The sequence below is a fragment of the Canis aureus genome, chromosome 1, assembly GCF_053574225.1.
Source record: "Canis aureus isolate CA01 chromosome 1, VMU_Caureus_v.1.0, whole genome shotgun sequence".
NCBI lineage: Eukaryota > Metazoa > Chordata > Mammalia > Carnivora > Canidae > Canis > Canis aureus.
In genome coordinates, this window is record NC_135611.1 from 74,802,370 (window position 1) to 74,827,388 (window position 25,019).

The 25,019-nt window shown below is 40.5% G+C and overlaps 1 protein-coding gene across 11 annotated transcripts in view; it reads left to right on the forward strand.

Moving 5' to 3' along the window:
* Nucleotides 1–25,019, forward strand: part of LOC144318164 (uncharacterized) — a 111,873-nt gene that overhangs the window by 71,532 nt on the left and 15,322 nt on the right. For 9 of the 11 annotated variants that reach the window (XM_077904966.1, XM_077904975.1, XM_077904968.1 and 6 more), the window contains one exon: nucleotides 17,098–17,301. In XM_077904966.1, coding sequence (XP_077761092.1) covers nucleotides 17,098–17,301 — 204 coding nt within the window. Of the gene's footprint in view, nucleotides 1–17,097; nucleotides 17,302–21,094; nucleotides 24,791–25,019 lie in introns of those variants that run through there. The other 2 variants (XM_077904947.1, XM_077904948.1) reach the window with 1 other exon arrangement.

The following is a 25,019-nucleotide window of genomic DNA, read 5'->3' on the forward strand; positions in this document are numbered from 1 at the left end:
CAAGAGCATTAACTTCTTTCCAGTTGCCTTTGGAATGCCTGTGACTATCCCTTCTGAGCTGCCTACCTCAATTTCATCAATGACTCAGGCTTTCATAAAGGAATGAAAGATAAGCTGTCTTCCAGAAGCAGCAGCTACTGCTGCTGCTTCTTCTTCTTCTTCTTCATTCTTCTTCTTCATTCTTCTTCTTCATTCTTCTTTTTTTCCTGCCCATCTATACAAATTCCTCTCAATTCTGGAAGCACAAAAGTCTAGCTACTACATGGAAAGGAGGCCGGAGACAGATGTGAATGAAAAGATACTGTCCCCCAAGCAAATTGTTGGGTTCTAACTGTAGCCCAGATGTCCAGGGCTCTTTCCTAATTAAGTCGCATAAAGCTGGCTGGGTAGGTGAGATTTCCCCAGTCTTTTCAAGGTCTGAGTATGGGATCCCATGTACAGGGCAGTGCCTTTGCCTTTTGGAGTGAAAAGGCAGCTCTGTGTAACAGTTAGAAGCAGATGTATTAATAGGGTTTTAGGACAACTAGTTACTAATTATGTACAAGATTGTGGTTTCAACTCTCCTTGATAAGGAGGAATCTTCATAACAGAGTTTGTAAGTCAGGACTAGCTGATGCAGAATGTTGGGAGGTGACCAACGGCTCCTTGGCTATGATGTGACCAAACGGCATGAGGAGAGGTGTCACCTGCCCATGTCATTATGACAGCTGAGGTACCAGAAAAACTACTAAGCTCAGTCCCTAAGCTAAGAATGGCCTCTCTTTTCATCCTTCTAAATTTCCTCTGACTTGGAGGGTTTTGTTCTTTTCTTTTGAGCCTTTAGCAAAATAGCAATTCAATATTTTTTACACTTATTTAAGGTTTGCCTTTTTTTCTAGCTCCATGAGTGCAATGCCCAATATTCGATTTGTTCATCTCCATATCCTTGGCACTGAGCACAGAGCCCGGTGCATAGTAGGTGCTCAATAAATAGTTGGGCTGAATGAAGGATCCTGGCAGAGTGCATTTTTATTCTGAAGGTGTCCCTAGCCATGTAGCCTAGAGAGCACCCTCTTTTTCCCTTTGCATACCCAGAGCACTAATCATGTGTACCACACAGTTGTCACAGCATAAGATGCTTGTATCACTCATTTACCCAGCACAGGGACTCTGCAAGTTTTCACTGGCAGTTCTTAACGGTTCTGGGGAGTAGAGCTGATAACTCGTGCTCCTCTGATACTTTCTGGCAGTGGCCTGAGCTTTGATCTTAATGCAAACCTGATATTTAGTGTTTGTTGATAGTTGTTTTAAGAAATAAATGTTTGATACTCAGCCTTTTCTTGCAAATGGTACTGTTTACTAAATAAAAAATCCTTTTGCTGGAAATTAGTAGTACACTGTAAAGTAACGTATGCATTTCCATAAAAAATGCATTTCACAAAGCTGTACATTAAACATAATCAGATATAAGGAGATATTAAGGTTAGGGGCAAGCCATTCAAAACCTCTGCAGACTCCAACCATAGCCCTTGTGAAAACAAGAATGGTTGTCTTGAGAGAGAACTTAGAAGGAATGAGGGTAGCTGGGGAGGGCCCAGTAAATATTAAAATGCACAAAACCAATAGAGAGCAGATGCTGGCTTGTGGGCATGGAGATGATGCAGACAGAATCAGTGCACCTGTCCCCGTGCTAAAGGCAGGGGGTGGGGTTGGGGAGCCCTTGCCATAGGCACTTCCTTTAATTTTTCTTAAAATTGAGCTAAAAGGGCTCAGCAGCCAAACTCAGCACTTTCCTTTGCTGCTGGAGGTTCTTTTCTGTCTCCCTCCCCTAGGTAAACTCACCATTGAGCCGACAGAATTTGCTCATTATACAGACACCAGCCCCTCATTTAACAACTGTGTGTGAGCTACTTGTCACATGTGTGGTAGCAGGAGAGATGGTACTTGTCTCTGGTCTCAATCTGCTTATCTTCCAATGTTCTAGAATGTAGTTTCACGGAATTCCTGGTTTAAATGTTGTACCTTTACATCTTTTACTAAAAATAATGACTATGACAACAACCATTTTTTTTTTCACACCTACAACCACTGCGGGAAGCCTTTTGTGGCTCAGAATGAGGCCCATCTTGGTGAATGTTCCACATGAGCTTGAGAAGAATGTGTGTTCTGCTGTTGTTGGGTGACATAGTCTAGGGACGTCCATTATGTCCCCTTGGCTAATGGTGTTGAGTTCAACTGTGTCCTTCTTGATCTTCTACCTGCTGGATCTGTCCATTTCTGACAGGGTTGTTGAAGTCTTCAGCTACAATAGTGGATTCATCTGTTTCTCCTTGCAGTTCTATCAGTTTTTGTCTTATGTATGTTTTTTTTTTTTTTGAATTTTATTTAAATTCAGTTTGTGTCTCATGTTTTTTGGCACTCTGTTGTTAGGCACACACACATTAAGGACTGTGATGTCTTCTTGAAAAATGGATCCATTTATTGCACAATGCCCCTCTTTATCTCTGATCATTTTCCTTGCTTTGAAGTCTGCTCTGTTTGAAATTAATGCAACCACTCCTTTATTTTGATCAGTGTTAGTATAGTATATCTTTATCCATCCCTTTACTGTTTTAAATCTGTAAGTATCTTTATATTAAGTGGGGTTCTTGTAGACAACAAATATTTGGGTCTTGTTTGTTGATCTACATTGACAATCTTTGTCTTTTAATTGGCGCATACAGAACAATGACATTCAGTATGATTATTGATACAGTCAGGCTAATATCTACCATATTTGTTACTTTTTAAAAAATTTGTCTTCCACACTTATTCTGCCTTTTGTAGTTTTAACTGAGCATTTTATGGTTCCATTTTCTCTCCTTTCTTAGCATATCAAATATACTTAAAAAAATCTGTTAAATGGTTTCCTTAGAATATATTCCCTCATAATAATATATGTGAACAACTAATCTATGCCCACTTTCATTTTTTTAAAGATTTTATTAGTTTATTCATGAGAGACACACAGAGGCAGAGACATAGGCAGAGGGAGAAGCAGGCTCCATGCAGGGAGCCCGATGTGGGATTCGATCCCAGGACCCCAGGATCACACCCTGAGCCAAAGGCAGATGCTCAACCACTGAGACACTCAGAGGTCCCATCTATGTCCACTTTCAAACAACACTGTACCACAAGTGTTTTGATATAAGCATGTATGGTTGAATACATTGTTGCTGTTATTATTTTGTTTTGTTTTTTAAAGATTGTATTTATTTATTCATGAGAGACACACAGAGAGAGGCAGAAACATAGAGGGAGAAGCAGGCTCCATGCAGGAAGCCTGATGAGGGACTCGATCCCAGGACCTGAGCCAAAGGCAGATGTTGAACCACTGAACCACCCAGGCGTCCATGTTGCTATTATTATTTTGAACAAACTGTTACCTGTTAGATCAATTAAGAGAAAGGAAAATAAGTTTTTATTTTACCTTCACTTATTCATTCTTTAGTGCTCTTCTCTTCTTTAGGTAGACTCTAGTTTCTTTTTTTTTTTTTTTTTTTATTTTTTAATGACTCTAGTTTCTGATGTATATTAGTTCCCTTTTCTCAAAAGAACCTCTTTTAACTTTTTTTTTTTTTTTAAGAGAGAGAGAGTAAGGGAGGAGGGGCAGACAGAAAGGGAGGGAGAGATCTTAAGCAGGCTCCACATCCAGCATGGAGCCAAATGTGGGACTTGATGTCATAACTCTGAGATCATGACTCTGAAATCATGACCTGAGCCGAAATCAAGAGTCAAACACTTCACTGACTAAGCCACTTGGGCACCCCTCTTTTAACATTTCTTGAAAAGCAGGTCTAGGGACACCTGGGTGGCTCAGCTGTTGAGCATCTGCCTTTGGCTCAGGTCGTGATCCTGAGATCCTGGGATCAAGTCCCACATCAGGCTCCCCACAGGGAGCCTGCTTCTCCCTCTGCCTATGTCTCTATCTCTCTCTGTGTGTCTCATGAATAAATGAGTGAAATCTTTAAAAGAAAAAAAGAAAAAGGAAAAACAGTTCTACTGGCTATAGTTCCCTAAGTTTTTGTTTGTTTGAGGTCTTTGTTTCTCTTTCACTTTTGAAGAACAATTTCAAAGGATACAGAATTTGAGGTTGGTGGTTTTTCCCTCTCAATACTTAGTTTTTTTTATTTTTAAGATTTTATTTATTTATTCATGAGAGACACAGAGAATGAGGGAGAGACACATGCAAGGCAGAAGCAGGCTCCATGCAGGGAGCTTGACGTGAGACTCAATCCCAGGACCCTGGAATCATGACCTGAGCCAAAGACAGACGCTCAACCACTGAGCCACCCAGGCATCTCCCTCTCAATACTTTAAATACTAGATTCTACACTTTTCTTGCTTGCATGGTTTCTGAGGAGAAGTCAGATGCAATTCTTATGCTCGTTCCTGTATGCCTGATGTGCTTTTTTTTTTTTTTTTTTTTTTTTGCTTTGCTTTGGTTTCTTTCAGAATTTTTTCTTTACATTTGTTTTTCTGTAGTTTGAATATAGTGTATCTAAGGGTAGTATTTTTGTTTTGTTTGGATTTATTTTTTGCATTTATCATACTTGGTGTCCTTGAAGCTTCCTGGTTCTGTGGTCTGACATCTGACATTAATTTTGGGGAAATTCTCAGTTATTATTGCTTCAGATCTTTCTTTTATTCTTTTCTCTCTTTCTTCTCCATCTGGTATTTCCATTACATGTATTTTGCACCTTTTGTTTTCCCACATTTTTGGATATTTTGTTCTGCCCACACACATATGCCCCCTACCCCTGCCCCAGGTTTTATTCTTTTCTTTTTTTGGTTTTGGAGGATTCTATTGATATATCTGAAAGCACAGAGATTCTTTCCTCAGCTGCATCTAGTCTACTACTAAGTCCATCAAAAGAATTCTCCCTTTTGATTATAGTGTTTTAATTTCTAGCATTTCTTTTTGGCTCTTTCTTAGGATTTCCAACTCTCTGCTTACATTGCCCATCTGTTCTTGCATGCTGTCCACTTTATCTATTAGAGTCTTTAGCATATTCATCAGAGTTGTTTTAAATTTGGTCAGATAATTCCAATGTCCTTGCCATGTCTGGTTCTGATGCTTGTTCTGTCTCTTCAAATTGTCATATCTTTTGATGTGCCTCCTAATCTTTTCTTGGTAGCTGGACATGATGTTTTGGGCAAAAGAAACGATCATCAGTAGGCGTTTAGTCATGTGGTGGTGAGATGTGGGCAAAGGGGAAGCATTCTATACTCCTATGATTAAGCTCTGTCTTTCAGTGAACTCATGTTTCTGGACCTTGAACTTCACAAGTGCCTCTGAGTTTTTTCTGCCCTTTAGGTGGCACAGGATGGATGAAGTGGGCTGCAGTTGACTGTGTCCCTTCCCCCAGGTATCTTAGGCTCTCACAAGACCCCAGCAGGTTAAGCTCTGGTTAAATAGTTTCTCTCACAGCGAAACCTTTCAAGAAGAACAGAGGACTCTGGCATATTTGAATATGGTTCCTTTACTTCTCCTCCTATGAGAAGCACGAGGGAATTTTTCTCTGATACTTAGCATAAGAACCTGATAGAGCTCCAGTCAGTAATACTCATAAAAGTGACTGGGTCCCCCTGGAGTTTCTATCTCTCCAGTTTCTCCACACCAATCCTATAGCAGCTCATCAGTTGCAGCTCTGGTGTTCCTGCCCAGCATGGGTTCCCCTGGAGCTGTCAACCATGAGTTTCTGCTCTAGTAAGTTGTGACCGTCTGTATTCATCTGTCCGTCTTTCCAGTTTGGGGGAGACAGTGAGTGGCCCTGTGACATTACTTCTTTTGCAGATCTGAGAAGAGTTGTTGATTTTTTAGTTTCCTTAGTTTTTTACTTATTAGGATGGCGTGGCAACTTCCATACTTCTTGCATGCAGAGCCAGAAATCAGAACTGCCTGATAAGTATTCTACAGATTTTATCTGTTTAATATTCAAAACCACCCTCCATCGGAGATATGCTTCTGCTTTTGTTATGGATGAGTAAACTTCCCCTTGGAGCTCACCATGGTCTCATGGGGGCTCAGTGATGGTGCTTGGACATCAAGCCAGCCCACTGGTCCTCAAGCCAAGCTGGATAGTGAGGAAGGTCTGGAAAAACTTTTCCCTGTTCTGGCCTCAGTGAGGTTACTCTAACTTTCAAAGAGAAGAGTGGCCGGCCATTTCTTTCTGTTCATCATCCATAGGTAACTGATGAGCACAAAATTTTGCTTAACAAGCAGTCAGTAAAAGTCTTTTTAGTTTGGCAAGGTGAATCATCTGCTTCCAAGCTGGTATTTCCTATCCTTGAAGTGTCTCCACCCTTTATTTCATAGTCGGTTAATTCGGTTGAGAATTTTCAAGAAAGACTTCTTCCTTTATTTCTTCTGGAAATATTCTATCAGTCTTTTCCCCAGGCACTTCTGAGCTCACTAGGGGCTGAGAAAAATTAAACTTCTGGAAAGCAAAAGTTAATTACATTTCTCCTCTAATGCCAAAAATTTAATTGAAGATTTTAGGCAATGACTTAGGTTTTTTCTTTTCAGTTAACCTATAACATCTTTAGGAACATAGCTTGTTTTTAATTGGATTATCATGTGATGCCAACCATATCTAATACTTTAATGGGAAGACACTGTAGATTAATATGTTTAAGATTGTCAGCTCTTCTGGTATTTACTGAAAAGTGTATTGATAGAATAAATGTATTCAGTCAATACCATCAACCAGAAGTATGAAATAGCAATTTGTAAAAATCTAATGGCATTATTATGTACAAATTCATCAAGTGTTGGAGGGAAGATCTCCACAAAAGAGCTCTCAAAATTACTAAAGATCAGTCCTATGCCAATAAACTATATCAAAGTGTAGTGGGGAAAGAAAAAGTTGAGTTCAAGTGTCAATCAATTGCTTCCAAAATCCCAAGCCTGTGAAAAGATACTGTTAGTTTCTCATACCATATAAAAGGGAAATTGTAGATACAGCAGGAATGAGCGATGTGACCATGGTAGAAGAGTGAGGTAGGAGACCAGGAACACAGGTGTGGCCGTCTCCTGAACTGAGCAGCCAACACATGAATGTGCTAGTGAAACCCCCTGAAATGTGTGTGGTGCACACTGGGGATCCATGTCTCTTGCTCTGTCTTCTGAGTTCCAATCAAGATGCTAATGCAAGATGTAGTGTTGGTTTAAACTTGAAGCTGTAGTCTTTCTCTGAGTCTTACTGTAAAATAATTCTTATGGACAAAGAAAACTTACAAGTAACCCTTCAAAAGCTCACTATTTCATCTATCCTTTTCCTGATCAAATTTGACTCCTATGCTCTTTTTCCATGGGTATGTTTTTTTTTTTTTTTAAGATTTTATTTACTTATGCATGAAAGACATAGAGAGAGAGAGAGAGAGAGAGAGAGAGGCAGAGACACAGGCAGAAGGAGAAGCAGGCTCCATGCAGGGAGCCTGACATGGGACTCGATCCTGGGTCTCCAGGATCCCATACTGGGCTGAAGGCGGTGCTAAACTGCTGAGCCACCAGGGCTCAGCAGAACATATTGCCTTTTGGGCTATCACGTTGGAACTGAGATGTATATTGCGCTAGAGGCAGGAAGATAAATATATATTTTATGGTGGAAGTATGATGCCCTTTTGGTCTGGCTGTTGGGACATATCAGGGCACATATATGTGGCTCTATCTCTGAAAGACACCTTAAATTAGTTATATAGGTTGATAAATTATTATTTTAACTTACAACATGAACCAACTACTATCAGTTTTTATGGCCAAGTAAGATGCTTTGGAGTGACATATGTCTCAAGTCTGAAAAACTAGACATCATTAACGGGCAGCCTGAAGACTGTAAAGATGTGTTCTCAGACCCAAGAGAGCCTTAATGCAATAGAAGGTGCAACTTTCCTTTCCTTTCCTCAGTATTTGGTGTGGCCAAGGAAAATGACACACATAATTCATGCAGCGCTATGAAAATTCCCACCTTATTATTTATTCTTGTTATTTTTAAGAAGGGCACATTTCAAGGCAGTTTTCTCTTGGACTGAAAAAGTGGTCAGTACACCATTTCTCTTTTACAACTGAGTAAAATATGTTAAGATTTATTCCACTTGCCCTGAGAGACAAGGTAGAATAATGGTGGAGAACATGGATTCTGGGATCAGCCAACTAGGGTTCAAATTCCATCTTCACCAATAACTGACTATGTGACTTTGGGCAAGTTACTTCTCTGTGCCTCAGGTTAAATGAGTTTATATATATTTAAACTATATATGTATGTACATATATTGTGCAAAAATATATCTATATATACACAGAATATTTAGAACAATATCTGGCACATGTTAAATACTGTGTGTTTGCCATATATTTGAGAAGTAGAAGTACAGTTTTATGTATTTACCCAAAAGATTTTAGAGACTGACTTTGAGTCATTGTTAACAAGCTTGTGAGCAACATTAATATAAAACATAAACGACTCCTTTCCTGGATGCTAAATAATCTGTGCAGATAAAATTCCAATGTCTTATTAGGTTGGCAATTCACTTCTGGATCCCTTGAACAGATTTGTTCATTTCTGATATATTTCTCTTCAAAGGAGCTAAATCTTTTCTAAATGTGTGTTCATTAAAGTTAATGTATAATGTCATTAAAACTTTGTTATAATTAACAAGTTTTTCTTTCTTCCTTCCAATGTTACTGGTATTTCTTCCTCCACATCAGGATATTAACAGATGTTAATTTCATTGTGTTTCTCTCATGTTGCTTATCTTTGCAAACCAAGAGTCACTAAAAACAAACAAAAAAGCACCACCACAAGACAAAAACAAACCTAAGTTCTTTTCTCTCCTGTTTTCCATTCATACATCTCTGCATTTTTTTCTCTCTCCTAGCATTTCCCTTGGTGTGTTAAATGCTTCACGCATTGCAGATGTTGACCAAGGAGACACTACAAATGTTTCCTAGTAGCCTTCTAATTTAGCTCTCAAGTTATGAGATTACTTTAGGAAAAGAAATCTGGGATTTGATTTCCACAAGAAGTCACCGTTCCCAGAGCATATGGTAAGATACAAAATAAACAACCAAACAGAAAGCACCTGAAAAAGCAAAGCAATGTCCAGGAATGTTAAGTTTTGGTTTCATCTTAAAATGTAACACACAAAAGCCAGTGCTTTTATTGTGGTAGGAATTTGGGATTAAGTAAAATCCTATAAGAAATGAGTGATGAATATATTAAAAATAGTTTTTAAGATTATTCCTTAACATATGTCCAAACCTGCTCATGAGGTAATGATAAACTGGTGGGATTTCACACAGGATGACCAGCAAAGATGGACATTTGGAATCTCATCACGGGGTGGGGTTGGGGGGGTTGAGAGGGAATTAGCGATGTTTAGCCTGATAAAGAGGAGGGGAAGTCATAGCTGTTGGGCTATATTGGAAGTTATGACTTGGAAAAGGGGAAGTAAAATTGTTCTGTGTTACTTTAAAGAGCATAATTAGCATACAGGTGGAAGATCTGGCAATTAAATTTCAACTCAGTGTAAGAAAGAACCAAGTGACAATTAGAGATATCCAGGAGGTAGATTGGGTTTGCTTTAAGACATAGTTAAAGCTTTTGTCAGATTAGCTTCTCTGACCAACACCATTTAATCATGTATCTGGGATTCCTTAAAAGATCATGTTGAATGGAAGGGGGATCTTGCTAATCTCTCAAGTCACTTGCAACGTTCTGTGAATTTAAAAAATCACACTAAAAACAAATCAAGAAAGGCACTAGAAGTAATGAGCACTGGGTGTTATATGCAACTGATGAATCACTGAATTCTACCTCTGAAACTAATAGTACAGTGTATGTTAGTTAAATTGAATTTATTTATTTATTTATTTATTTATTTATTTATTTATTTTTAGTTAAATTGAATTTAAATAAAACATTTAACAAACCAACTAACAAAACAAATCAAGATTTGGTTTCAGGAACAAATGATGCCAGCCCACTTTGTACAGAGGAAAAGAATGTGTGGCTATCCAAAATCAAAGAGAAAAAAAAAATCAAATGTATTCTCCCAGTCTTCGATGGGAATGTCTAGACTGAGCATTTATTACATGTGTAGTACTATGCTGGACTATACACAAAATGTCCAACAGAAGGCACGGTCAGGCTTTTGGAGGGACCTAGGATTTGAACTCCTTTCCTAGTTTCTGGGAATTGCTTCACCTTACAAGCCTACCTAGTAAGAGGTAGGTCCCACTTTATTTTATAGAAATTGTTCTTGAATTTCTAAGATAATTTCTAATTTCTTTAGCTGCAGCAAAATCATAGATATGGAGTCTGAGTTCCACAAATTACAGGCATCTATTGGAGATTTGTTAGGGTTGTGAGGATTCTCTTTTAGGGGAGTTAGGGTTTTGAGAAGAGTTCCTGGAGCAGCAGAAGTTGTGGTGCTCATGGTAGCATCCAGGATACAGGCTGAAGATCTGTGGTACATGATGTAGTAGCATTGATTGCCTGGTGGCCTTGGCCAGAGGCATCCTCACTAGAAGTACTGCAACATGCTTTTAGGCATTGTTCCTCATTGCATCCCCTAAACTTTGTTCTCCAGTCTTCTTAAAAATTCTACAAGATATGCAATATCTTTTAATAACTTTCTTTTGAGCCTACATGAGTCAGGTTGATACTTGGCTTTCATGTGAGAACCCTCAAATGATACCTAAATTGGTACCAGAAATAGTTGCAAGCACCTGACTTTCAAGGAAATAGAGGAGTTTGGAATTTTTTTAAAGATTTCATTTATTTATTTGAGACAGCAGGGAGCACAAGAGGGAGTGGTGGGGGAGAGGGGCAGAGGGAGAGAGAGAATCAGATGTGGAGCTCATTCCCAGGACCCAAGAATCATGACCTGAGCCTAAGGCAGACACTTAACCAACTGAGCCATCCAGGTGCCTGAGGGGTATGGAATTTTTTATATGCCCTGGTTGGGGCTGAAGATTGTGAAAATCTAAGTATTAAGGCCCAGACCACTGTAGCTAATGACACAGTGTTGCACAGTGTTGCAAAAACAGTTATGAATCAGGTGTAAATCAAGTAATATTGGGGGAAAGCACTGAAAGACTTCTTCCTTCATGAAGTCTGAGAATTAGCATAGGAGTGCATTTTCAGCTGGCTAGATAAATGAAGAAAGAAGATAGTATTAAATAAAGTTGAACCTATTAACACAGGTATTCTTAGTAAATATCCTGGATTTCATGTGTTAGACCATGTAATAGAGAGTGGTTCTAAATGCTTATTTTAGTGTCTGAAATCTGGATTCAGTGGTGGCTGTACTAAATGAAGTTGAGATGCCAGGATTCCCTTGGTATTATATAGAGATAGCAATCCCAACTCTTTGAAGATGAGAATGTAGAGGGGATTTATCACTTTTAATCTGGGTGTATTAACTCTATCCCATTGATAAATATATTGGAGAAGCAGCAGCAACACTTTTGTAAAATCCTGTAGTGTCAATTCTCCATAGGCTGAGGATTTAGTGCAGGATGTGAAAGTGTAAATGTGTTTTCTATTTTGAGTGTGGAAATCAGAGGGTGGAGATATATATATATATATATATATATATATATATATATATATATACACACACACACACACACACACACACACATACATACATACACACACACACATATATATGATTTTATTTATTTATTTAACACAGAGAGTACAAGCAGGGGAGCAGCAGGCAGAGGGAGAGGGAGAGGCAGAAGTCAGGCCCCCCCATGGAGCAGAGAGCCCTCTGCAGGGCTCGATGTGGGGCTTGATCCCAGGACCCCAGGATCATGACCTGAGCTGAAGGCAGACATTTAACTGTCTGAGCCACCCCGGCACCCTAGAGGGTGGTTATGTAGATACTACACTAGATACCAAAGCTGGAATCTGAACCAGAATAATCTGATCCATAGGAATTTTTGATGATGGTCAATTAATCACAGGGTAGTAGGATAGAAATGGATGGGCTGCCCATTACAATATAATTTGATTTGTAAGACTGATAAAACAGTAAAGCTGGTTAATAGAGGCCTGCCTTGAGCTACCAGAATAGAGACATGGCTCTGTTTTGTGCCTGGGTCTTAATTTATAAAGCTGACTAATGACACAGAGAAACCAATGCTATTTGAAAGAATTTTATGATTTATATTTCCTGAGAGAAAGGGTCATGACACACACGGCCACAGGGGGAACATGGAATTTTTGGTCAGGAGGCAGAAGTAGGAGTGAGGGGGAATCCTAAGCCATGGCCTTTATTGGGGTTTCTGTGGGAAAAGCAGGGCAGGGTAAATGGTTTAGGATTGGCTAATTTGAATAATGTTGGTGGACTCTGGGCTATACAGGTGGCCTCTAGCCGTCTGGTAACTGGCTCTGGAGTGATTTAGGGCAGGAGAAATATTGGTTTGATGTGACAGATTTAGATAAAGGGGTGAGGGGGATAAATAGATTCCAGATTGGTTGTTTGCATATGAAAGATGTGGTTCTGGTTGAGCCTTGTGCTATTTCTAACAATTAGCTAGCCCTGAGAAGGGCAGTCTTCCCTGCCAGTATGATTTTTAAGATCTCAAAACATTATAAGATACAGAAAATAAAAAACATGATTAATCCAAGACCCTCGTCCAATTTTCAGGCTTGAGTCTGTCTGTACACCAGTATAGAGAGATTAGGGACCCTGTTTACAGTTTGTATTGTGACTCTTCCTCTTAGATTTCACTGAGGGTACCAGTAGACATTCATCACAATAAATGGATTGTGGAAAGGAAAATACCTGAACATTTGGGGGGTTATAGGACATCGGATGAATAAAGTCAACGCTAATTACTGGAGACCTAAGAAAGCCATTGTCACAATAGGGCTCACAGGGGTTGGAAAATACATAGAGTTTCTATTCTAGGTCTTCCCTGCAATAGGGGTCATAGAGACTTTAAACACATTTTCTGGTTCAGTCCCCAGTTATGAGAGTATATCTGTAATACATATATCACTTGGCAAAACCCATATATTGGCCTTTTGTCCTGGAGTAGTGGCTAGTGCCGTAGGACGAGCCAAATGGAAGTCCTTAGAACTTTCTCTCCTTGCAAATAAACCAAGAGCAGTGCCTCACTGCTGGAGGAAATCTCGAAGTTAAAGGTCCCCACCAAAACCCTGAACGATGCAGGCCTGGGTATGCAGGCGTGACATACCCATCTAACTCACTAGTTTGACTTATACTGAGCCTGATTTGCTTGATCAGAAAGACTATCTACGTGCAGCTTCTACTCCAAATGTGTTCTTCTAATACAATCAATACATCTTCTAATTATAGGTATGCAGCTATTAACACAGTGAACTCCTTTTTCTCTAGGGGCAAGCAAGCTTTTGTTTTAAAGGACTATATACTAAATATTTTAGGTGTGTGGAGTCACATGATGTGTATTGCAACTACTTGACTCTGACACTGTAGTGCAAAAGCAGATGTAGACAATACAGCAGTGAATAGAGCCATGTTCCAGTAAAACTTTACTTACAAATACAGATAGCCAGCCCTTAGGCTTAGTTTGCCAACCATTGGTATATCTCAACAACCAGAAAACACCAAAAATAATTTGCTTTAACCAGGATGAGACAATGATACATCTTGACCAGTGACGCCATGTCAAAGGGTGTTCCAAGAATATATAGGTCGAGTCTGGAACAAGTCTCCTCCAGGATAATTTTGGCTCTAAGATTTTATGGCTCTGCGGCAAATGCTCCCACCTCTTTTTAATTGTATTCCAGGGGTACAGAAAGAAACACTACAATACCTCATTTGTCTATGAAGCATCTCAAACTTCCACCACAAACTAAAAAATCCACTTACACACTTCTCTCAGGATAGTGGGTGAAATTTATGTTGCGTCCATATAATTAAAAGGTTCCATTTCAGTGACTTTCCCAAACAAAAAATCAGTCTGATTTAAGTAGAGTCAGTAAACTCTCCACTAGAAAGCTTCCAGCAACCTATCCTCCTCCAAGGAAAATAATAAAGTTCTGCACCATCTAGCACTGTACCATGCCTATGATTCTTTTTCTGTGCTTTTCAATGGTATGTAAAGGCAGAGCGTGGTCTTTCAATCTGGTATTTTCTCAGAGGACCTCAGGTATGCTGCCTTCTCAGCAAACCTTGAGATTCAGGTTTGAACAAGGGCAGAGTTGAATTTTTATTTAGCAATGCATTTCTAAGTGTCAGATGTGAAAGCTCTGTTTTGGAAAGTATGTCCAGGCTGTCCCCACCTTCCTAATAGCTTTGGCCCTGGTGAAATCCAATCCCTCCCCTGTAGAGATAGGCCACGGGTTCTGAATTACTATGTGGCAATCCTATTAGTCACCATAAAACTGCTAATGTGCCCCATTTAAACAGGCACTTTGGAATTCAGACCAGCACAGTGATAGAAAGTGGAGCTGACAGCTGCTCTGTCAATCATTTCTCTAGGCTATGCCCTGCAGCTGTTTAGCATTATCACTTATTTACAGTTTAAAATAGACACTTTATAATAATAACTCAGAAGCCAACCTGGCCACACAGGGGAAAAAATTGGCCCTTGAAGTCTGAGGGAACTTTGTGGCCAAATATATATATAATTATATATATATTTAAGCTTATGTTGTTTGAGTACATCTCATGACTCCCTGTGAGTGACCCTTCGTCTGTCACATGAGGGATCAAGCTCCCTGCAGTGTGCCTAACTAAATGGAAACATACAGCCCATTTTGCCTTTCAACTCTCCTCTGGAAATGAAAGTGCTTAAATACCTAAGAGAGATTTCCCTGATTCAGGAACTCAAGGGCTGTAGCTTGACTGGCTTCGCTTTGCTTCTGGGTTCCTCTATCCTAATTCAGTTTGCTGCATGCTGGATCTGTCCGTAAGAAAAAGTGTTGTGTCCACCCAGTAGGTTTTTCTCTTAAGCCAGTTTTTGGCGAGATGCAGCAAGCACATTGTAAGAGACGGGGGTGGGGGTGGGGGGGGTGGGGGGGGTGGGGGGTGTTGAATGCCAAAGATGACAACGATTTGGACTTGGTTTAGAGATAAGCTGGCCTAGGAAATCTGAGCACTTCAGTCATTGTCATGACTGCCATAAATCAACAGGGGTGAGTAGGCTGTGACCATATCCATTTTGCTCATTAAAATGGCTATGTTGTAGTCTTAGCATTTGGTGAATATAAACTGGACTTCAGATATGAATCACTTAAAACACTGTTTTATTGATATATAATTTAAATTACAATATTATATTAGTTTCAGGTGTCCAATACAGTGATCTGTATTTTTGTACCTTGTGAAATGATGACCTGGATAGGTCTAGTTGCTATCTGTTGCTACACAATGATGTTATTACAACATCATTGACTATATTCCCTATGCTGTACATTACATCCCTGTGACTTGTTTATTTTGCAAGTGGAGTTTGTACCTCCTAATCTCCTTCACCTCTTTCTCCTCTTGCCCTACCCACCTCCTCCCTGGGAAGGTGTGTTCTTTCTGAATCCACTGGTCTGTTTCTGTTTCTGTTTTGTTTTGTTTGATTCCACATAGAAGTGTGAAAGCAGTTCTCCCTCTAACTTCTCTCACTTAGTGTAATTGCTTTTGAAGACAGACTCCTTAAAAACCTAAACTGCAACTAAGCCAGGGAACCTCAAGGAAGATCGTGGAAAGATAGCCTCTCATTTATTAACCAAGGTAGAGCAAAGAGAACATCACGGGAGAAAAATAGAGAGGAGAGCTTCTTTTAATGTTTGCTCTGGAGCCAAAGAGTGTTTCCTGATTTCTCTCAATGTCAGTACTAGAGATTAAAGGGCACAAAATTAAGAGAAATCCCTCTGGCACCATCAGGGAGTCTACCTTGATTAATCTATGTGAACTATGAGAATAAAATAGGAATTCGAGGTTTTATGTATAAAGATTAGCCATTTGTTATCTGAAAAATTATTTGTTTAAGGGGCCAGACGGGAATTGATGGTATCTATTATCTGTGAAATAGGGTTTAAATTGACTTCTGTTTACATTTGACTGAGATATGTTTTTTTTTCCAGTGGATTTTGTTTCCATCAGATGGTTTTCTTTTTCACTCTGTGAGACTTGAACTGAAAAAAAATTGAAGGATGCTCAAGAACTCTTTTGAAAGTTGAATATTTTTTAAATTAAATCTATGAATTATTTTCAGAAAGAGGAATTTTTTTTTAGAGTTCAAATGAAATAAACATGTTTAGATATCTAGAGTCCTAAAGCATCCTCTCATTCAGTGATAGTCTGACATGCAATTAAATACTCAAGCTCTTTTGCCTGGAGATGTTGAGAAGCTGTGGATGAGGGGTATTGAGGGTGGGGAGGGTTTCTGCCTGGCTTCCCCAAGCCTTGCACCATCAGCTCTCGTACTTCCTGTTGTGTCAGGAGTAGAACCATCAGTGGGTGGGGGAGGAGTGCATGCTTGGAACCCTGCACTGAATATTCTGTGAAGTATGGTGAGGGGATTAAAGCTCTCAAAGGTGGGAGAGGATAGCAAGATGAAAGAGTAGTGAAGCCACATAAAAGGGGACACTTCTGTCCCCAAATTCAGCCTCTCTGTGGGCCAGGGCCCTCATACATCAGAAATGTGGGTTTAGTGCTCCAGTTAGGACTGAAATGATCACATGGCATGTTCAGAACACATGGACTCCATGGCCCTGGGATCCATGAACTCTGTGTACACAGGGCCATCGTGAGGCTGTTGGTCTGCCTCTGCACAGAGAGATTCTTGGTTAGGGTTGCCAACCCTACGAATCAACCTACGAATACTTTATCTTTGAGCACCTGGGGAAGGTGGTAGGACCATGGCTGTTCACAGACAAGAAAACTAAGGCTCAGAAAAATGATGCACCCCAACCTGACCAAAAGAGGATGGAGAGGACCATTTGGGGAGCCCGAGTCCCAAGCTCATTCCAAAGAAGGATGGATAGGGGGCAGGGGCATTTGGGCTGGCCCAGGTTGTCTGTTGTTCCTGGACTGGCCAAGACGCTTCCTCTCCATGAACTTCAGTTTCCCTCTCTGCAGGTGGTTGATGATGCTGGGGGCTTTCCAGAAGCTTGTCATTCCAAGAGGCATGGAGGAAATAGTCTCAGAAAAGGCCTTGAGTTGAGGATGGGGAAGACCAGAACTGGGTTCAAATCATCTGGCATTTTATCTCCACATCCAACCCCTCTCTCTCTGCTTCTGAAAATACTTTCAGGGCAACTGGACCCTGTGAGGTGCAAGAAGGTATGCAGTTTCCTATAGGTTATGGCTGAGGTTCCAGGCCACTCCTAATATTTGTGGGGTACCAGGCAAGAGAACAAATAGCAGCCCAGTAACCAAATGCCTGCATGGTGACAATGTAAGTGCCAAGCTACTAATCTTTAAGTGAAAGACTGAAAATAAAATGAGTCAGAGGAAGATTGACTGTGATCTATCTCACTGTGCTGTGCTCCTGGAAAGGACATATTATTGCCCTTCATCTCTGCAGTTTGCATATTATAGCATCGCCACCCCGATTGCAAATATGAATGAACTGGGGCCACTGAAAAGTGAAAAGTACTGTTGCCTGGGCCCCAATTCAGAACAAACACAAATATTGTGGGTTCACTTTATGTCAGGTAAGAATGATGACCTCTGACCCATGAAAGAAGGGAATTTATTCTCTTGGAGCCCTTTTGGCTTTTCATATATCAGATTCTATGAAAATTTCACTTCACTGTTCCAAAGTTTGATTTGTTCATATACTTCTCCCAATAGCTAAATCATTCTGTCTTTCTGGGCCACTTTCGTACTTTACAACCTTGCAACTCTTTTGGAAGAATATAATGTATTTTATAATTTTCCTGTCAAAATTCACTACATCTACTTAACGTCAAGCCACTCTAAAGTCACTTAATAGAGGGTTTTTTCTCTCAGTGTTATATCTCATTCTGCCCTAAAATTCATCCTTTACTCCTGTCTGGCCAGGCTCCACCTTGTAAAACTATTAGTCAATAAGATTAATTTATTTATGTATTCATTTGTTGAACAGATATGTATATTGGGCCCCATCGATGTTCATGGTTGTCTCTTCAAACCATGAAGGTGATTTGAAATGCTTGCTATATAGATATATATGTCTATATATATATATTTCATGCTTGTAGCCTAGGATGCTAGCCCACTGACTGCTATATACAGGAAAATGGCTGGTATTTCCAGCCTAGAATTGTAGGGGTGGCATTTTGGTAAAAGAATAAGAGCAGGGCAGCCTGGGTGGCTCAGCGGTTTAGCGCCGCCTTCAGCCCAGGGCCTGATCCTGGACACCTGGGATTGAGTTCCACATCGGGCTCCCTGCATGGAGCTTGCTTCTCCCTCTGCCTGTGTCTCTGCTTCTCTCTCCCTCTCTCTCTCTCTCGAATAAATAAATAAAATCTTAAAAAAAAAAAAAAAGAATAAGAGCAGAGATGTTATTCATCTGGATTCTTCTATGTTTTGGGTTAATGACAGTTAACTTTCTAACTTCCATTCCCCTCTTGATTTCTAAGAGTCGGAGGAACAATTCGTTATGGGCCCACGCAGATTAATAAATCAGTCTGAGTGTCTTTGGAATGGCAGCCTTCTGGTCCTCCTGAAATCACAGAAACTGCTTAATCAAAAGAAATGGTTGTAGTCATCAAAGTTACAGGCCAGTCTCTGAACTCCTCTCCCCATTTCAGCACTCCATTCTAAGACCCTCATTTGGCTGTGCTCTGTGGGATGGGTCCTGGCTTTCAGCGATTGTACAACTAAATCAAGAAGCAAAAGGAGCTTCGAGGGACAGGGAACCTGAAAAAAGCCACTAAATGGGGGACCCACTTTGCCGATGCATAGTATTCCTGTTGGAGCAATAGTATTTCTGGTTAAAGACAATACTTTTTTTTTTTTTTCTTAAGCGGCAGTTTGTTGGCATTGTTCCTTTTGATTTCGGCAAATTCATAGGAAGAAAAGCAAACCCACATGGTCTGAAGAAGAGAGACTTCACTTTACCACTCATATTGAGATGGAGAAACTTGGAAGGTCCACAGGAATTAGGAAGTGAATACAACACCTCCTCCCACGAACATAACGAACATAACGTAGCAATCATGTACAGAGACGATGCAAGCCAGTAAGACATAGTTCCCAGCTAGTGGAGACTTTAAATGTGCAGTGGGTGGAAGAAAAAAACAACAAGACCTCCAACTATCAGCTGATCACCTGAGGACATGGGAAGGGAGAAAATGAGGTACACAGAGTACTTAGAGATGAAAGAAGTGAGTCCTCAGTCTGTTGGGAGTCTTGAGGATTCAGCAGATAGGATAAGGGGAGGGGTGAGGGCAGGGTAAGAGGAAGGGCGCTCACTGCTACTGTGCTTGTTGCCTCTGGGGCCTCTCAGCCACAGAGCAAGGCCATGGATGTGTGTATATACACTCACCTACGAGTGTTCCTGTATGTGAGCATTTGTTTCTGTATTAAACCAAACATGAGTTCATACTTATGTCTCCAGCTTTGGTAGCTTGCCACATGGATCAGTCTAATCTTGTTTGTGTGTAACATCCCACTCCAGCAGGGAGAAACCTGGCTCCCACCATCTGCCAATCATTTACTTAATTGCTTGACTCCAGTGTACACATACAGTACTCTCAAGGATCGTTGACTCCTATCCCCATGGGAAACAACCTTACCAGAGTGCAGTGCTGGTTGTGTAGTTCTTTTTGCCTTTAGGCTTAGACACCACTCATTTCCAGAGTGACTTAGGTCAGCACCTTTGCTCCCCACCCTTTTGAGTGAAGTCGTTTCATATGTTTTTGAGTCAGTTATTTTGTCACATTTTGTAATCCATTCTCATATCCTCTGACCACCTAAATGATTTTTTTTACATGTTTATATATTAAGGCTCGCTCTTGATACTGTAAAGTTCTGTAGGTTTTAACAAATGCCTAGTGTCGTGTATCTTTCACTGTAGTAGCATATGGAATAGTTTCCCTACCCTAAAATATGCTTTCTATTTTACCAATTCAATGACTCTTCTTCACCACCCTCCACCCCCCTGAAACCTGACAATCTCTGATCTGGTTACTGGCTCACTAATTTTGTCTTTTCCAGAATGACCTAGAAATAGAATCAGAAAATAAATAGCATTTTCAGACCATCTCTTTTCACTTAGCAATGTGCATTTAAGATTCATCTAGGTCTTTGCTTGGTTCAATAGCTTATTGCTTTTGATTGCTGAATAGTCGTTCATCATATTGATATACCACTTTGTTTATCCATTCATATTACAGGACATCTTGGTTGTCTCCAATTTTTGGAAAGTATGAAAAATGCTGCTTATAAACATTTACATGCTGGCTTTCATACGGATCTGAGTTTTCAAATCAGATGAGTGAATACCTAGCAGTGTGATTGCTGAATTTTATGGTTAAATTATGTTTATCTTTGAGAGAAACTGCCAAGCTGTCTTCCAAAGCAGCTGTACCATTTTGCAGTCCCAACCACAGTGAATGAGAGTTCCTGTTACTTTACATCCTTGTCAGCAATTGGTATTATAAGTTTTTTGGATTTTAACCATTTTAATATGTGTACAGTGGATCTCCCTGTGGTTTTGGGTTGCAATTTTCTAATTACAAATGATGTCAAGCATCTCTCTATATGCTTTATTTGCCACCTGTATGTTTTCTTTGATGAAGTGTCTGTTCAGATCTTTTGGCCATTTCAGTTGTACTGTTTATTCTCTTATCATCGAGTTTCAAAATTCTTTGATTATGATGGATATGAGTTCTTATCAGATATGTGTTTGCAAATATTTTCTCATAGTCTGTGGCTTGTCCTTTCATTCTTGAAACTATGTCTTTCCTGGTGTAAAAGTTATTAATTTTAATAAAACTACTTATTTTTTCTTTTATGGATTGTGCTTTTGGTGTTGCACATAAAAATTCATCATCAAATTCAAAGTTGTATATATTTTTTTCATCTTTTCTTCTAGAAGTTTTACAGTTTTGCATTTTACATTTAGATCAATGATGTAGGATGAGTTAATTTTGTGAAAGATGTAAACTATCTAAGTTTACAGGTCTCACCTACAGACTTTTGATATTAACTCCAAACATGTAAGCCACAGAGCTACCCTCTTGGCTTGAAATCTTATCATATCACAGAAGTCCACTATGAAATATATTTTCATGAATCCTATTGGTTGTGATTTTCATAATTATATTTTATTGTGATTTTTAATGACAAATTATTAGTATTAATAGTGTTAATTTGCTAAGTGACAACATAAAAAATATTCCACAGTTTTGTAACCTATTTTGGAATTTAAAAATCTTGAATATGACAGGAACTTAAAAAAATGGAAATGGATATCTCTTGACCACTGAGAGAAGTTGTGGTATAAGATGATGTCTCTGATGTTAAGAACTGGCCACGTGGTTGGGTTTTAAGTAGTAAGTGACAAGAATCCCTTTGCATCTTTGCTGCATTAGGATTTGGCATGCCAACCAGTTTCTCAAATGCCACTTGGAAAAATAAACCAAATCTGAGCTTAACATGTTTCTATTCCTCAGGATAAATGAGGCTTTTATGCTTTGTTGTTTTAACTCAGTTGTGTTCATTCCTTTTCTGTAACATACTGGACTCGTTTTCTAGCAACACTGTTAGCCAAACAATGAAGATTGTTAATTTACCACCACTAGAGAAGAGAGGAGACACTGTGTGCATGCCCAGGAAATGGTAGCTACAGACAACCACATTGCTGGGGACTTGGTTTCTGCATTTTTTACTTCAAAGGCCTTAAACGCAGATGAACAGATGGGAGGGGAACTTGTAGTTTGTGGTTTCAGGGAAAGAAATTAACTTGTAGTTGCACACTATCTACTCATTTACCCTAGATTTTTCTCTTCCTTTTGCCTTGGTATTTTTCTATTTTTTATTTTTGTAGAAGTGCTGAGAAATACTAGAGCATAAATAAGCAGATATGGGTGGAAGAAGTCTTGTGTCAATCAAATCTTTTGAAATCCTCTGGATTTTATGATAGAAAATACACAGCGATCTATTATCAAAAATTTTTTTATTGTCAGCAATTGATTGGTCTTCAGTCAATTTACTGAAACAAATAAATGAAACCCTATGATTTGCAAAATAAAGTTTTACTTTTGTCACTGGACTCATTCACTTTCTCAACCTCAATACCCATATTATGAATTATTCTTTTGTTTATTATCACTGAGGTTTTTTTTCTCTTTTCCTTTTTTTTTTTTTTTAAATCAAGGTGATATAATTTCTATACGATGTAATACACAGATCTTAAGCACACTGCTTCATGAGCTTTGACAAATATATACACCTGTGTACACAGCTATGTCAACTTATGGGAACTCACCCCAAAGTTCCTTTGTATCCTTTCCCTCTCAATCCCCACACCTTGTATTAGGCAGCTATTGCTCTGATTTTTATCACCTTTGATTAGTTTTGTCTCTTAGAATTTCTAATAATTGGAGACATACAGTAAGAACACTTGTTTCTGGATTGTTTTGCTCAGCATAATGCTTTTGAGATTCAGCCATGTAGTAGATTATATCAATAGTTCATTCTTTTACTGTTGAACAGTATTCCATTGTTATAATAAACTACAGTTTATTTATCTGTACTCCTGTGGCTGAAGATGTGGATTGTTTCTAGTTGAGTAAAGCTGCTATGAAAAGTTCTTATACATAGGTTTGGTGGACATATGTATACATTTCTCTTCTGTAATAACCTAGCAGTGGAACTGTTGTGTCATAACGTAGAGGTTACATACAACTTTTAAAAAAATCACTCACGTATTTCTAAAGTGGGTGTACAATGGTGATTCCCAACAGCAATGTATGAAAGTTCTCAAAAGAAATGTATGAAGTCCAAGTCCCTGCTCCGCTGTGTCGGGTATACTTGGACCCAAGCTCGAGCTTGTAAGTAAACCCTCGTTTGCATCGGTGTCGGCTCCTTGGTGGTTTCTCGGATTCGCGATCTTGGGCACAACATCTGGGGGCTCCTCCGGGATCCGAGAGACCCCCAGGACCCTATCCGGAGGGTTTCACGTGTGGTGAGTGCACTCAACTTTTTCCACCTTTTGCGCGCATATTTCTGAGAGCTCTAACCTGAAGGAATTCCAATCTGTATTAGGTTGGCATTGGCTTAGGCGGACGCGCTGGCGGGCTGTCGACCAGGGGGTCTTGAGGAGACGTCCCTTGCCTCCACCGGGAGGACGGGGTCTCATCTGTAAGGAGGGCCAGGTGCCAGACCTTTGGGTTGCTTTCTGTTTTGTCTCTGCGGCCACACTGGAACATTTGTCTGTGTTACTATGTCCTTGTTAACTGTTTGTGCATTTGTCTGTGTTACTGTGTCTTTGTTAACTGTCATAACTGTTTACATAAGGAGATGGAGATTTCAAATCTATTGCATATCAGAATGGCCAACCTTTGGCGTGGGATGGCCCTGAGAAGGAACTTTCTACCTACCTATTATCTTACAGGTTAAGGCCGTGATCTTCAGGGACAAACCGGACGGCCACCCTGACCAGGTGCCCAACATCCTGATCTTGCAGGACATGATCGAGAATCCCCCTCCTTGGCTAAAACCATTTTTACCCCCTAAAGCAGGACCTACCAAGATTCTAGCCCTGCGGAAAGCCGAGAAGGAGACCGACTCTACGCCCCAAGCTCCCCTTCATCCAGTCTTCCAGGGTTCCTCCCCGGAGGACCTGATTCTCCCGCCGCCTTACCGGGCACCCCCCCCTTCCACCCCTCCATTGGAGACACCGGGGGCTGCAGAAGGGGCACCACCCCTCCCTGACAAGGGAGTCCCTGTGCGCGGGCCAGCAGCGGGGACACGCGGTCCGACCCACTGGTCGGCCCCACCTCTGAATGTGGGGCCAGCCGACTCCACCACCCTTCCTCTCTGCGCCATGGGGACCCCCGACGAGACTGGCGAACAGCTAATGTTATATTCGCCACTCTCCACCAGTGATTTATATAATTGGAAAACCCAAAATGCAAAGTTCTCTGATAATCCGAGAGATCTAATCGGGCTTTTAGATACTGTTCTCTTTACCCACCAGCCTACTTGGGATGACTGCCAACAGCTCTTGCAGGTTCTCTTCACCACCGAGGAGAGAGAACGAATTCAGGTGGAAGCCTGGAAGTCTGTCCTGGGAGAGGACAGACAGCAGACTCAAAACCCAGACCTCATAAATGCTGCCTTCCCTTTATCCCCCCCCACCTGGGACTACAACTCAGCTGAAGGTAAAGAGAGACTCCAGGTCTACCGCCAGACTCTAATGGCAGGTCTCAAGGCTGCCGCGTGCAAGCCTACCAATCTGGCCAAGGTCTATGATGTGAGACAGGGTAAGGATGAGAGTCCAGCAGCCTTCTTAGAGTCATAGAGGCTTTTAGGCAGTACACCCCTATAAACCCAGAAGCCCTGGAAACAAAGGCCACAATTATCATGGCTTTTGTTAACCAGGCCGCTCCGGACATTAAAAAGAAATTGCAGAGCGTAGAGAGACTGGGAGAGAAGAGCTTGCAGGACTTAGTGATAGTAGCAGAACAAGTCTATAATAATAGAGAACGTCCGGAAGAACAACAAACCAAACTAAGTGACCGGCAGACCCGAAACGTGGCCAAGATCCTGCTGGCCACAACCATGGACGACCCACAGGAAAGACGGAGGCACCTCAAGAAGCTGGCTTCAGGGACAGGTAAGGAGGATGGCCCTGGTCCCCCTCGGGAGTGCCCTAAGCTGAACAAAAACCAATGTGCTTATTGCAAAGAAGAGGGCCACTGGGTGAAAAGCTGCCCTAACAAAAGATCTAAGGCCCCTGCCAAGATCTTGAAAATGGATGATTAGGGGAGTCGGGGTTTGGCACCCCTCCCCGAGCCCAGGGTAACTCTTAAAGTAGAGGGGCAACCTGTTGAATTCCTAGTGGA